Source organism: Zootoca vivipara, chromosome 4, assembly GCF_965207765.1.
Source record: "Zootoca vivipara chromosome 4, rZooViv2.hap1.1, whole genome shotgun sequence".
Lineage (NCBI taxonomy): Eukaryota > Metazoa > Chordata > Lepidosauria > Squamata > Lacertidae > Zootoca > Zootoca vivipara.
The window spans coordinates 98,917,549-98,933,372 of NC_142587.1; the positions used below are offsets into that span (position 1 = coordinate 98,917,549).

The 15,824-nt window shown below is 45.3% G+C and overlaps 2 protein-coding genes across 2 annotated transcripts in view; both read left to right on the forward strand.

Annotated features, from left to right (window-relative positions):
* Positions 1-4,562, forward strand: part of LOC132592049 (uncharacterized) — a 32,301-nt gene extending 27,739 nt beyond the window's left edge. The window contains exon 4 of the mRNA XM_060274053.2: positions 3,823-4,562. Within this exon, the coding sequence (XP_060130036.2) occupies positions 3,823-4,353 (531 nt within the window). The 3' untranslated portion in view covers positions 4,354-4,562. The remainder of the gene's footprint in view (positions 1-3,822) is intronic.
* The window catches only part of LOC148686068 (uncharacterized), a 120,245-nt gene that overhangs the window by 72,386 nt on the left and 32,035 nt on the right, over positions 1-15,824 (forward strand). The gene's annotated exons all lie outside the window — the stretch shown is intronic.

The following is a 15,824-nucleotide window of genomic DNA, read 5'->3' on the forward strand; positions in this document are numbered from 1 at the left end:
CCCGCTGCCTTGAGGGGCATCTAAGAGCAGTTTGGCAGGGGAAAGGTCTGCCTTGGGAGGTGGTGGACTCTCCTTCCTTGGAGGTTTCTAAGCGGAGATCGGACGGCCATCTGCCATGGATGCTTGAGCTGAGATTCCAGCATTGCTGGGGGTTGGACTAGATGACCCCAGGATACCCTCCTATCTCTCCACTCCTGAATTCGAGGAGGAGGTTCATTGCCTCCTGCAAAGCCCTTTTCCCTGCAAGCTGTTCCTCTGCATTCCTGCCAACAGAGGGAGAAGCTCAGAGTCCAACCAAGAGCCTCACCCCCAAAAGGATATCTGGGCATGGGCGTAGCCCCCCTAAATCCATTAAAAAATAAAAGCCGAGGTTCTGCCAAGGGAGAGGGGGCTGAGTTGGGTGGACTCCGCTTTGCAAGGGTTAAAGGGAACCGAGCTGCCTTCCTAGAGAGGACAGGAAGCAGGCCAGGTCCTCCAGAGCCAAGGCCCCTCCCTCCCCAGTCTTTCCTGCTTTGGTGTCTCTCCTGCGAGGGCTGCGTCGCTGTCCCCTCCCTCCTGGAATGATCTGGTGAGTCTCCCCCCCCCAGAGGGTGCAGTGGGGAGACGGTGGGGGTCCCAGGGCTGCAGCAAGGGAGGGTGCCTGGGGGGGGGGACAACCCCAAGTCAGGGAGGAGAGGGTCCTGCCAGGGAGGGGCGAGGTCTGCAAGGCTTTCCTTCCTGGAGATCAGAGGATCCCAAACTCCCACGAAAACTCCCACCAAATCTCTCTTCTTTAAACAAAGGAGTCCCTGGGACTTGGTGTGACGTCGCTCAGCGTCATTGCACAACAGAGGAAACATGTGCAAATGGTTTTCCAAAGCTGGACGAGGAGGTCGACTAGCCCCTCCCCCCCAAAAAAACCCACGTGGAGGAAGGAAGTTAAGGTGGGGGAGAAAGGCCAGGAATAAAGAGAGGGATCTCAGCCCATAGTCTGGCTGCTGCATTGCGGACCAGTTTCCCAGTCGTCTCCAAGGGCAGCTCCACACGGAGGCTACTGCAGCAATCCCCTCACACCCAGAGCATGGCATCCCAGGACCACATCCTCTCGGTCCCAAAGGGATTGTTGTTGGAAAACCAGCCAGAAATGGGCGCTGCTACTCACTGAGCTTCCAGGGACCTTGGCATCAATGGCTGTGTATGTGTTAAGCTATCTAATATAATAATAATAATAATAGTAATAATACCTGCCTCAATTTCAAGGGTGATGTCTTTGGCCCCACCCACTTGGCCCTCAGGGGGTTGGCCAGATACATACCTGGCCCTTAGAGCAAAGAAAAAGGGAACCCACCCCACGCCTTTTCAAAAACACAGCTCATGGTCTGGGATCCGGTGCAGTCCAGCCCTTGTTCCCAGCAAGACTCATCCAAGGAACCCCCCCCCCCCGGTCCTACAAACAATGTATTTGTTTTCTAGGATTTCCTAGAGCTTCTCATTAAAACGGACAGAACTTGGCAGAAAACCAAATAGTTCCTTCCGATCTCTTAGAGGTAACGTTTTCCCCTGCTGAACATTGCCACAGGTAGAGATGAAATGCTAGAAGTGTTCTCAAGGGCAAGGGGAGCTGCTGGGAAATTGAACTACGGGCTCAAAATAGTAGAATCATAAAATCATAGAATCATAGAGTTGGAAGAGACCACAAGGGCCATCCAGTCCAACCCCCTGCTGTGCAGGAAACACCATCAAAGCATTATTGACATATGCCTGTCAAGACTCTGCTTGTTGTTGTTGTTTAGTCTGACTCTTCGTGACCCCATGGACCAAACCAAGTGCCCCAAAGTGCGTTGCTGTGGGTTATCTCCCCCCCACTCGGGCCTAGTGGGGGCCTGGCAGGGGCCTACATGTGGGGGTGTGCGGGTGGAGTTCTCTGTGTAAGGCACAGGTTTATTGGGGGGTAATCAATCAAGTGATTTACCACAGGACCACAGGACCACTGGCGCCAGCCTGTCTGTTTACACATCTTCCTTGTTTGCATGAGTTATGTATAAGTTAAAGGTTAATGTTTTTTACGAGGAAAGGATCCATAATAAAGGAGCTGAGGCTGAGAGGGAGTCAGCGCACTCTGCTCATGCTCTCTATCTGAAACTCTTGACTCTCGTCTCATGATTTCCTCGCACCTAAGAGTCGGCTGGTTCTCCGACAAGTGGTGCCCCGTGTGAGGCTAAACAGTTCTACGCCATTGTTGAAAGGATGCGATTTTCGGCGATTTTTTTTCGACCGTGTGCGTGCGCATGCACACATGCACACGGTCGAAAAAAAATCGCCGAAAATCGCTTGTGCGCATGCGTATGGGCCTCCCCCGACCCGGAAGTGCATCGGAAATGACCTCTTCTGGGTCGGGAGAGGCCCATACGCATGCGCACAAAGGATTTTCGACGATTTTTTGCCGATTTAGAAGATCGCCGCCGCGCTGCGCGCCGTAAGAGCAGGCGGCGGCAGTCGTCGCAGGCCGGATTGGGAGGCCAATTGGGCCGCATCCGGCCTGGGGGCCGTAGTTTGGGAACCCCTGGCCTAGATGGTTGTGTCAAAATTTCAGGACGGTCGGTCAAGCGGTTACAGAGAAAAGTGCAGCCGACACTTTCAAGATTTTTACATTTATATATATATATAGATACAATTCAATAAATATTTATTTTAAAAGGGAAAGGAAAAAGGGACATGTGACATACTAGCCACATATCCAGCAACAGGAGAAGTGAATTTCTAACACAGCACACATGATTGCAGGTGTTATGGAAATGACATGGGGGGGCACATATTTAAAGTTGTTACAATGTGTTCAATTCTGGGCACCACAGAAGGATAAGGAATGTGTCTGCCAGCATTGGAGAGTGAATTTTAAGTTATGGTGGGGTGGGGTGATGGGCTGAAATTCAGTCTAATCTGTTAAGGTCATTTTGAAGTGTGATCCTGTCCTCTGGGGTATTAGTCACCCCTCCCAATTTGGTGTCATCTGCAAACTTGCTCAGGATACCCTCAAGCCCATCATCCAAGTCATTGATAAATATGTTGAATAAGACTGGGCCCAAAACAGACTGCCACTGTTTTCCCCTTTAACCCATGCAAAGCCGAATCCATCCAGCTCTGCCTTCCACGTTTACTTGATTTCTTGCTTAAGTCGGGGTTGTTGTTTTCCATTTCTTGCATTTATCTAGTGTCCGAATGTTTCTGTCTGGTTGCAGCCTATGCTAATAGACGTGGTTGATTCCTAAATCTGAAGGGGGTTTATCTGTGTGCCCCTATCCCCCTGACCCACAGACACCTCCCCAAAGGAACAAGCAGCACATTTATACAAATGCAGAATAAACAGCACTGTAGTTGCAAACCTCAGCAACCTCGCCTCTCCCTGGCAGGACCCCCTGAACCCAGGGGGATCTCACCTCCCCGCATGAGCCACCCTCCCCTGCAGCCCTGGGACCCCCAACGAACTTTGTTGGATTGCATTCTTGATTAAATTATCTTTCCATCGATATATAATCTTGTTATATTACTCCAAAAGAACTGGTGTTATGAGCCATCAAACCTCTGAAATACACTTTTTCCCAAAGGTCTTCCACAATTTTGACCACTACTGTATATCAAACAAAGCAACATTCAACAACTAATCAGAAGCTAATAATAAATATGTTGGTTAATGACAAACAACACAGACAATGAACACACAACCAACTCCCTTCAGTCCTTCTCCATTTGTTCCTGAGGCCGTAATCCCTTTTTTTTCCCATTGCAGATTGTGATGAATTGGAAATCGAGAACAAATGTGATCACGATAGAATCCGCAGAGAGGAGAAGCCACGTAAAAATTTTGAGTGTGGAGAAAGCTGCAGTGAGCGCTCCCATTCCACTTCCTATAAACAAAATCTCATTGGACAGAAACTCTATCAGTGCATGGAATGTGGAAAGAGCTTCAGTCAGAGCTCCAATCTCACTTCCCATCAAAGAATTCATAAAGGAGATAAACCCTATCAGTGTGTGGAATGTGGAAAGAGCTTCAGTCGGAGCGACTCTCTCACTTCCCATCAAATAATTCATACAGGGGAGAAACCCTATCAGTGCTTGGAATGTGGGGAAAGCTTCAGTTGGAGCTCCTCTCTCATTTCCCATCAAAGAATTCATACAAGTGAGAAACCCTATCAGTGTGTGGAATGTGGAAAGAGCTTCAGTCGGAGCGATTCTCTCACTTCCCATCAAATAATTCATACAGGGGAGAAACCCTATCAGTGTGTGGAATGTGGAAAGAGCTTCAGTCAGAGCTCCAAACTCACTTCCCATAAAAGAATCCATAGAAAGGTTGGAAAAACCATTATACACCTTTAGGAGCCTAGCAAATCAACACCTTTTTAACCAGGCGTTTGGCTGATTGACATCTAATGCCCTTTTAAAATGTGGTGGGTTTTTTTTTGTTTTCATGTTGCGTTTTTATGTTTTAACCATCCTGAAACTTGAAGGTGTAGGGGAATAGGCACCAACTCTTAAAGGCCGAGGGGTCTTTTGCCCTCCCCCCAATAAAATATTTGAGGAGGCCACTCCTGAGTTTGTTTGTTTTTGTGGTTTTTTAAATGCAACTTTTATTATTGCACAACTTGCCATACAATTTCTCTTTCAATTTGCCCTCTTTTTTTAAAAAAAAGTCATGAAAAAACAAAATACAATAAAATACAAACATGGACAGGTCTCATCTTTGTGGGCCAACGCTAAAGTTGCTTTAAAGCAGGGTTTCCCAATCTTGGGTCCCCAGCCACTCCCGGACTACAGTTCCCATCATCCCTCCCCTTTGGATTCTGTTAGCTAAGGATGATGGGAGTTGTAGTCCAACAACAGCTGGAGACCCAAGTTTGCTTTAAAGGGAAAGTTGGCAGGCCCTCTAACATCCTCTGCTGTCCAAAAGCATTACCACAGAATCCAAACCATCCCCAGTACTGCTAATTGGAATTTATAGATCGCAAAACTGACGTTTGATCTGCACTTCAACCTCTTTTGAGCTCCTAGGTCAGGCATCCCCAAACTGCGGCCCTCCAGATGTTTTGACCTACAACTCCCATGATCCCTAGCTAACAGGACCAGTGGTCAGGGATGATGGGAATTGTGGTCCAGAACATCTGGAGGGCCGAAGTTTGGGGATGCCTGTCCTAGGTGCTTTCTGCACCACCTAGAATACCCACAGAATTGTGGCTTCTACTGGCAACACACATAGGAGAACAAATGGAAGACAAACACAATGAACAGGAAACAACCTGGAAAGGGCCATACCAAATGGATATCTGGTGTGAAGAGGTAACTTTTCCCACTGCTGAACAATGCCGCAGGTAGAGGAGATGAAATGCTAGAAGTGTACTCAGGGGCAAGGGGAGCTGCTGGGAAATTGAACTATGGGCTCAAAATATTACATTTTTTAAAAGTCGCTGCCATTACAGGCATTGCCATTCAAATGACGTGCATGCATAGAATCATAAAGTTGGAAGAGACAACAAGGGCCATCCAGTCCAACCCCCTGCCAAGCAGGAAACACCATCAAAGCATTCCTGACAGATGGCTGTCAAGCCTCCACTTAAAGACCTCCAAAGAAGGAGACTCCACCACACTCCTTGGCAGCAAATTCCACTGTCGAACAACTCTTACTGTCAGGAAGTTCTTCCTAATGTTTAGGTGGAATCTTCTTTCTTGTAGCTTGAATCCATTGCTCTGTGTCCGTTTCTCTGGAGCAGCAGAAAACAACCTTTCACCCTCTTCTATATGACATCCTTTTATATATTTGAACATGGCTATCATATCACCCCTTATCCTTCTCTTCTCCAGGCTAAACATGCCCAGCTCCCTAAGCCGTTCCTCATAAGGCATTGTTTCCAGGCCTTTGACTGTTTTGGTTGCCCTCTTCTGGACACGTTCCAGCTTGTCAGTATCCTTGACCTGTGGTGCCCAGAACTGGACCTAGTATTCCAGGTGAATTCTCACCAGAGCGGAATACAGTGGTACTATTACTTCCCTTGATCTAGATGCTATACTCCTATTGATGCAGCCCAGAATTGCATTGTCTTTTTCTAGCTGCTGCACTGTTGACTAATGTCAGGTTTGTGGTTTACCAAGACTCCTAGATCCTTTTCACATGTACTGCTCTCAAGCCAGGTGTCACCCATACTGTGATTGATTGTGGAAGGCGGGCCTTACCTAGCCCCCCCCCCAATATCTTACGCAGTCGGCACCACTGGGTTGGGTGGTTTACAAATTAAATAAATATGTAAATCACCTTCTTTTGCAAAGGTTCCAGCTTGTCAATATCCTTATTTAGTATCATTTTTAAAATTTATGTGCCCTTCATCTGAAGATATCACAACATACACATACAGGTTGAAAGCATGGCTCTCCTCTCCTTTTTTTGGATGGAGTTACAAACTTTGTTGATCTGGGGACTGGTGTGGAAATAGTGCATCTCTGTTTCAGTAAAGCTTTTGATAAAGACGTCTGTTATATTTATGTGAGGAAGCTGGTAAAATGTGGGCTGAATGAGATAACTCATGTGGATTTGACTGACTGAACCCAAAGAGGATTCCTTCATGGTTCCTCCTAATCCTGGGGACAAGTGACAAGAAGGGTGCTGCGGGGTTCTGTCCTGGGCCTGTTGTTGTGAATTTTGAGTTATGGTGGGGTGGGGTGATGGGCTGAAATTCAGCCAAACTTTGCTCTTTGGTAGAAAAAGATGGAAGGATTGCTTTTCAGAGTTTGGAATAGAGAGTGTTAAGAAGTGGGAGGTGAAAGCGGTGATGTTTTGAAGCAGAGCTGGTGATATCAAGCATTTGAGTAATTATCTGGGGGTTTTGATTATTTTGTCTGTTATTCAAATCAGACTTCAAATATGCTAAAGTCCAGCCAAAGTTTAAGCACATACAAATTCATAATTAGGTGGAATGTGCCTCGACCCTTTTTCCCCTGTAACTAAAGGGCAGAAAATTTGGTCTGCTGACGGTAAGGCTGAAATGACTGAGAATATTAAAAATCTTATGAACGGTGACTGTTCCTAAACATCAAGAAACAGGAAAGCCTATGTGTCAGAAATGTCTTAGGACATCAAACTGGGAAAGTGGATTTTAAACTGACTGAACAGGTTTTATGCCCTTGGGAATTTGGTTTCTTAAGGTAAATCTACCCCTTTGCCTTCCTTGAGTCCCTGGTAAGAAATGCCAATCATGGTTTTGTTCAAATGCTAATTAAATCAGCAGCTACACTTTAATGGTATAATAGATTGCTGAATCATGTACAGAGGCTACATTAGTTTAAAAGAAGAAGAAAAGCAAAAGTCATCCAGCACAAAGGTATGGGGACAACAAAGCACAAGAAAATACAAACGTGGACAGGTGACATATTTGCAGGCCAATCACAAAAGGTCTCCAGCAGCTCCTGGACTACAGTTCCCATCATCCCTCCCCATTGGTCCTGAGCACCCCAGAGCCAGCTGCCTCGACACGGATTTTGAAGTCGGCCAGCACCAGCAGTCGGGGAGTCCTGAACTCCGCCTGTGAGACCAGCTCTGTCAGCTCAGGCAGGGAGACCATGGAGGGCAAAGGAAGCGGGAAGCACCCCTGCTAGCAAGCACCCCTCAACAAGACCCCAACCCCAGAGTCTGTTCAGCCCCCTCCGCTTCTTGTAGCTGGAGTCAGTCTGGGCGCTGCCCTCCCAGGCCAGGTGGGAAAGGCCTGCCAGGCAGGGAGCAGGTCCTGCAGGACTCCCAGCAAGAAAACCTGGGAGGTGAGTCTTGGGCAAAGAAGGGACAAGGGAGTTCCCTGTCTCCAAGGTGTGGGGCTTACCTCCTCTTCCATCGGGCCACAGGTAGGCCACCTCTGGCCGAGCTATTACATTCTGCAGAGGAAAGAAAAATCTGGGTCAGATGACACTACGAAAGCCACCTTGGATGGCTGCACCCACCTTGGACCCAATCCCTTGTCCCAGAGGACCACCCTGAGCCCTGCAGCTTCCTGGGCAGAGGTGGAAGGGCAGCAGTAGGAAAGGGGGCAGGAAAAGCCTCTGGCCTCATCCTGGCACCCAAGAACACACACTGCACCATCTGCCTTAAAAGTCACTCGGGGATGTGCTATTAGGAGGATGGAAGCAACCAAAGCAATGAATGCAGGAAGGCAAGATACTTACTCTGAGCTGGAATAAGTGCTGTTGGCGCTAGTTTCCGCTCTTCCCCATTGTCACAGAGGGCGTATCCTTGGAGGTCCTGTAAGAGGAAAGAGCCTCAGAGTCAAGGGCCAGTATTGGGAAGTGCTAGGCTGTCTGATAAGGAGACAGGATTCATTAGTGCAGGTGTGATGCCTTGTCCTGCATTTTCCTTTATTTAAATAAAACTTTCTGAAGTTGTATTTGTGTGTGTGTCCATTTGTAGACTCAGTAGGTGGTGCTGGGAATTATTTTGACAGTTGTGGGCGGTACAAAGTCAATTTTACAGTTTTGATACAAACTGATACAAAGTTTAGATACAAACTGATACAAAGTTTAGAAACTTGGACTCCCCATATTTCACAAGCCTTTCAACGTTATGCTATTAGCAGCCGTGGACATTCCACCTGCCTCTTTCAAAAGGAGAACACCTAATTATTTAATAAATAAATAATAATAATAATAATAATAATTTATTTATACTCTGCACGTCTGGCTGGGTCTCCCCACCCACTCTGGGCGGCTTCCAACAAAATATTAAAATCCAATAGTCCATCAAATATTAAAAGCTTCCCTAAACAGAAAAACAACCATCCATTTTCAGTCCATTGAATTAGCAATTAAGCATTTCTGCAAAGGGAAATGGCATACTTTTGGATATTAGCATAAAAAGTATGCATACGAAAGTATTATTACTCATTTATGATGAGAATAGGATTTATTTATTTTGAACTTTGCTTGGTTCCTCCTTGGTAGCCAGTGCGATTGTTTCAGCAGTTCTAGAACTCAGGACCCGCTGCCTTGAGGGACATCTAAGAGCAGTTTGGCGGGGGAAAGGTCTCCCTTGGGAGGTGGTGGACTCTCCTTCCTTGGAAGTTTCTAAGCAGAGATCAGACGGCCATCTGCCATGGATTCTTGAGCTGAGATTCCTGCATTGCTGTGGGTTGGACTAGATGACCCCAGGATCCCCTCCTCTCTCTCCACTCCTGAATTCGAGAAGGAGGTTCCTTGCCTCCTTCAAAGCCCTTTTCCCTGCAAGCTGCTCCTCTGGTTTTCGGGCAACAGAGGGAGATGCTCAGAGTCCAACCAAAAGCCTCACCCCCAAAAGGATATCTGGGCTTTGGCGCAGCCAAATTCATAAAAAATAATAAAAAGCCGAGGTTCTGCCAAGCGAGAGAGGGTGGAGCTGGACGCCCTCGGCTTTGCACGGGTTAAAGGGAACTGAGCTGCCTTCCTAGAGAGGACAGGAAGCAGATCAGGTCCTCCAGAGCCAAGGCCCCTCCCTTCCCTCGCTGTCCCTTCACTCCTGGGATGATCGGGTGAGTCTCCCCCCCCCTGTAACCCCCAAGACGGTACAGTGGGGAGACGGTGGGGGTCCCAGGGCTGCAGCAGGGGAGGATGCCTGGGGGGGCCTTATCTGCTCATGCGGGGGTGGGGAACCAAGTCAGGGAGCAGAGCGTCCTTCCAGGGAGGAGGGGGCCAGGTCTGCAACGCTCTCCTTCCTGGAGATCAGAGGATCCCAAACTCCCACGAAATCTCCCTTCTTCAAACAAAGGAGTCCCTGGGACTTTAACTCTGTGTGACGTCGCTCAGCGTCATTGCACAACAGAGGAAATATGTGCAAATGGTTTTCCAAAGCTGGACGAGGAGGTGGACTATCCCCCCCCCCCAAAAAAAACCAAACCAATGTGGAGGAAAGAAGTTAAGGTGGAAGAGAAAGGCCAGGAATAAAGAGAGGGATCCCAGCCCATAGTCTGGCTGCTGCATTGCAAACCAGTTTCCCAGTCGTCTCCAAGGGCAGCTCCACACGGAGGCCACTGCAGCAATCCCCTCGCACCCAGAGCATGGCATCCCAGGACCGCATCCTCTCTGTCCCAAAGGGATTGTTGCTGGAAAACCAGCCAGAAATGGGCGCTGCTACTCACTGAGCCACCAAGGACTTTGGCATCAATGGCTGTGTGTGTGTTAAGCTATTTAAGATAATAATAAAATAAAAAAATTCCTTCAGTAGCACCTTAAAGACCAACTAAGTTTTTATTTTGGTATGATCTTTCGTGTGCATGCACACTTCTTCAGATAATAATAATAATAATAAATTTCCCGCCTAAATTTCAAGGGAGATGTCTTTGGCCCCACCCACTTGTCCCTCAGGAGGTTGGCCAGATCCATACCTGGCCCTCAGAGCAAAGAAAAAGGGACCCCACCCCAGGAGTCTGTCTTGAGAGCGGCAGAGAGTCCAAGTGCAAGAAAGAGAGACAGAAGCAGGGGGGTGGGGGTGGGGGTGGGGTGGGGAGCAACTCCTGAGGACCCCCACTGGAGCCAAGCATCCATTTTTCACAAGATACAAATGATTCCCTTTTCAGTCGGTTCCGACCATGCATTTGTTGGATTTTTTTGAATAGTCAAGTTACTTTAGAGCCGATCTAATGTAAATACTGTCTGTTTAAGAGAAACAGGTGCCGGTGTTTCTGTTAATTGCTCACAGGTGTGGGCTCTGCTTCTTGTATATAAGGCTCTGCCAGAAAGCCTTCTGTATCTCTTAGTTAGATCTTTCAGTTTGATTCATCTCTAAGTAGATCACTCTCTCAGTTGTTCTCAGTTTAAGAGATTCCAAGTTGAAACTTAGTAAGAGAGACTCTCAGTTTAAGAGATTCCTTAGTTGAATCATAGTATGAGAGTTGCATACCTGCCAAGTTATCCCTTTTTTAAAGGGATTTTCCCTAATGCTGAATAGGCTTCCTCGCGAGAAAAGGGAAAACTTGGCAGCTATGGAGTTGCTTAGTTATAATGCTAGTTTGCTGTTAATTCTTGGGTAGTTTAATGGGAGTTTTGTGGGAGGTTTGGAAAGTGGGTAGATAACATTGCTAAGAGAGAAAGCATTTATCTTTAGTTTAAAGTCTCTTTAGATTCAGTTTGTTTTTCAGTTAAAGAAACCCAACCGTTTGTATTTTCATCTGCATACTTTTACAAGTGTGCAGCTAGTAAGGGGTTTCACATAAGGGAGATAATACCCTACGCTCTTGGTGGTGTTTTCTTAGCCAGGTCGACTTCTGACTGCGTATACTCTGCGTGAAGCGTACTTTAAAGGGCCACTGAAAACTGGGATATATGATTTAGGTTAAGCAAGTTTCAGTACCCAGTTTTCTCCAATTTTATTCTTATTATATATATTATTTTCCAATAGCATTGACTGGAAGGCAGCAGAAACCAGGTTGATTAATCTCACAGAAATCCCGTCAGTTGCCTCCACAGTCCAGAGTGCTTTGAAGATCTCGTTGTTCGTTTCACAGTAGAGGAGTGGGCATTGCTGGATCCTGACCGGAGAGCTCTGCATAAGGACGTCATGGAGGAGAATCGTGGGATGGTGGCCTCTCTTGGTAAGGCTCCCTGTGGGATCATCATACTGTATCTGCCTGGAGATTCAAAAAAATACCTATAGGTACTAGTGGCCAAAATTGGGGAAACCTTTTGTGAAAAGTGTATTTATGAGGATTGGTGGCTCATAACAGCACTTTTGTGTGGAGTAATACCATAAAATTATATATCAATGGAAAGATAATTTAATGAAGAATGTAATGCAGGAACTTTTATGAAGGAGTATTTATAAGAACAGCAGTCATAAAGAAAATACGTGGTAACCTTTAGCTTTAATTATGGCCTTACAACACCTTTCAATGAAGTGAACCTAGTTTTTAGTTCTGCAGCTGTAATAATGTGAAACCAAGACTGAATTATTGCCTCGGTTTATTGGGATTTATTGCTGGGTTGCTTCTGACTAACAAGTTTCTTTAGTCGGCTCCATAGATTTCCGATTGGGTTGGGTTAAAGTTTGGGCTTTTCCCAGGCCATTCCAGCATTGGAATAGGATTATATCGAAAGCACCTTTTGCACACAGCAGCAACATGACATGGAGCTGAATCCTGTTGAAATAGAAAACAAACAAACAAACAAACATTTATATAAATATATATAAATGCTTCAGTATCTGATAAAAGATCAGCTGCGGAACACTTCAGTTTGGGCTCAAGTATTTCATTCATGCATTTTGGGGCATTTACATTCCTATTAATAACGCAAATTCTGCCCACACCTTTTGCTGCCAAACAACCCCAGATCATCACACTATCTGGGTGTTTCACGGTCGGTGTAATGCAAGTAGGATGTAAATCTTCTCTGATTCTCCTCCTCGAGTATTTCATGCCATCACTACCAAGCAAGGAGATTTGGGTCTCATTGCTCCACATAACACTGTCCCATTGTTCCACCGTTCATTTAACATGAGTTTAATGACTTTTTCCTTAGAATTCTAACATTTAGACCAGTCCTTGCACTCAACTTCACATTGCATTTCCCCATGTCATCTTGTATACACCCAGATGATTTTCTTTTGTCATGTTGGGACAGTCTCTCCGTTCTTCAATCATCACTTGCCTTTGTACACGTTTCCCTGCATTTGCCCGTCTGATTTTGTAGTGACTGAGTCTCCTCCCCCCCCCAAATAATATTTATTCATTTTAAAACAATACAAAATAAAAAAACAAAATCAAAAACAAAAGGACAAAAAAGAAAAAAAATCAATTACAGCAATCTTTCATTTTTGCTTAGCATTGTAGACTTCCTCAATTCCCTCTTGGAAATACCTATGCCAGGTGGGGGAAGCAGTGAGTCTGCCCCCAGCTGTCCAGGCACAACCAGATGATATGCGATCGCTGTCCGTGAAGAACGACACACACATAAAGTAGAAATTATTAACTACTTTAAGCAAGCTCGACATCTTGCTTCCAGTCATAGACAAAGACAGAAGCAAAAGGGAAGAACAATGACATCACATGGTACAGAAAGATAACACATATTTCCTTTCCCAGACTGTGTGTGAGAAAACCAACAGACACATTGCATGCTGCTTGTTTGTTGAAGCAGCAGAGGACATATACAAATCCTAACATTCCCCCCGCACTGGGCCCATTTTTAGATCCAGCTTAAGCAATTTTAATGTTATATCTTAAATCATTTTAACACATTTCTTTTTCATTATCTCTCAATTATTCCTAATCTATAAACATCAATTATCCTTAACCTATAATTCATCAATTATTCCAAATCAGAAATTATTTACCCAACCATCTATCTACTATTTCACCCCTTAGCCTAAAATTTATTCCCAAAAATTTTCCATAAATTCAAACATTACTTCTTCTATCCTAATAACATTTATACACTTAGATCTGATTCAGCCCCCCCCTCCCCTGGACTCGGAGTCTCCCAGACGATTCAGCCAGTTCCATAGGTCAATCCAGTTTTGGACCATATTAATCAGTCAGAAAATAACATCCATTATTGCTCTACACCCCACTCCCGCTCTGTCACAGCCTGTTTAGGGAGGCTTTTAATGTTTAATAGATTTTTTTTATTTCATTTTTCTGTTGGAAGCCGCCCAGAGTGGCTGGGGAAACCCAGCCAGATGGGCGGGGTATAAATAATAAATTGTTATTATTATTATTATCCACCACACTTCCTTCTTTGTCCCCTGCTATCTCCCCAATTTTCTAACTGTTACACGATACCATCCATCTAAATTTCCACTTTCCAATCCTTTCACAATTTTTGTTCCCCTTAGATTCTGACCCCAGTATGGATCCTGCTCTCCCTCTCTCACTGGGAGGGCATTATTCCATACTGTTTCTTCTTTAAAAAACCCTTTGAATCAAGCATGGGTCTTGTTTCCCCCCCCCCCTCACTGGGAGAACAATGTTCCATGCACCTTCCTCTTCTTCTTTAGATTCAATTGCATTGTCCAGGACGATGAATGTTAATCTTTCTTCTCTACACTCTCTGATGAAATTAATCCTTTTTCAATTTCCACACACTTCTGGTTTATTTTTCCAATCTGTATTTTATTCTGGTGTACTTTGCTTCTTAGTTCCCATAACAATTTCAGAAATTCCTCTTGAAAATCAGAGAAGTCAGATGTTACTGTGTCTATTGGCATCTTCCTCATCTCAAATTTCATGGGAACAGCACAGGTTACAAAACAGTTTGTATTTCCAAACTTCAAAGACAGAAATTTTATACAAACTGGTTGCAAACTACAGTAGCATGTTCAGTTCTTCTTCATACCTTAAAACTCTTATGTCCATTTACAAAAAGAGCATTTATCAAACTTGTTATTCACAGCCTTATATTTTGCGCTCTATTCAATACTGACAGTACCTGATCTCAAAGAGGTAAACAAATTCCTCCCTATTGTGGCATCATAATGGCGGCTCACTGATCCCTCCAGGGACCCGACTCCAGCTTACAGGGGGACTTTCCCTAGTCCAAAATTTAAAAAATTACAGGGATTTTACTAAGTTCACCCCTTCTCCCCTTTACCCTGCCTCAGGGGGAAGGTTTTAAGTCCAATCTTTTGAAAGCTTCCTGTCAATCTTTCCAGCTTCGGGCAAGATAACCGCATCTCAGTTCACTCAATGGGGGAAATCAACTTCCGTTTTTAAATCTCCTCCCCTGGCCAATTTTTTCAAATTAAAAATCCCTTTTCTTTTAGTCACGGTTGAACACATTGAAACAGTATGCCTTATCAATAAATGCCGAGGAGGACCAGATGTAATCTATAACGCTAGCCCCTCTAGTTCCTAGGAAAGTATAGTATCCCCCGGACCAGTCTTTGGGTGTGCCATGCAAGCTGAGCAACCCACAGTTAATGGTAAACTCCAGCAGTGTGATGCCAGCCCTATTAATGATCTTGTCGTGTGAATTCCACATAGGAAACCACTCCTCTTCTATGAATAATTGGGACTTATTGGTAAATGAGCTTATATCTGCTCCAAATCTGGCATTAAAGTCCCCCATTATAAGAATCTCTGACTTTGGAAATTCAGCCACAGATTTATCAAGGATAAATCTTAAATCTCCCAAAACTGATTTGAATGAGAAGAGGAATAAGTAGATGGATTGTACAGGTTTACACATATGAAGTCCCCAACCGAGCTGTTAGTGATGTGCAGAGTTTGAATGCAATTACTCTCTAACCAAGAGAGAGGAGAGATATTAAGTTGAAGCTCCTGCGAAACAAATGTTGCCAGGCCCATGCAAATGTGTTTTGGTTGCGGGAATCACAAAGGCATCATAGCCCAGTAGGGATGGGGGGGGGGGATGAAGATTCTAAACACCAGGTCTCTTGCATACCCATAATCTGGAATTTCGCTAAAAACTCTTTCATATCCCTGCCATCCTGTTTGGACGTCCATCCTGCCACATTCCAGGATAGCACATTGAAGCAATTTGAGGAGGGAATATTTGCTAGTCAGTTACTCTGGTTGCTGGTGGGAAAGACATTGCCAAGGGTCTGAGACGACGCCAGGCGTGATACTGCCGAGGGTATCGAAGGGGTGATGGTGATGATTTGATTGATGTGGCCAGCAGGGTCTTCAATAAAATCAGAGCTGTCTCTTTGCACAGTGGCTTCCTTAACGTTTATGTATTGGAGCCTCGTGAAGCTGAGGCTCCAATACTTTGGCCACCTCATGAGAAGAGAAGAATCCTTGGAAAAGACCCTGATGTTGGGAAAGATGGAGGGCACTAGGAGAAGGGGACGTCAGAGGACGAGGTGGTGGGACAGTGTTCTCGAAGCTACG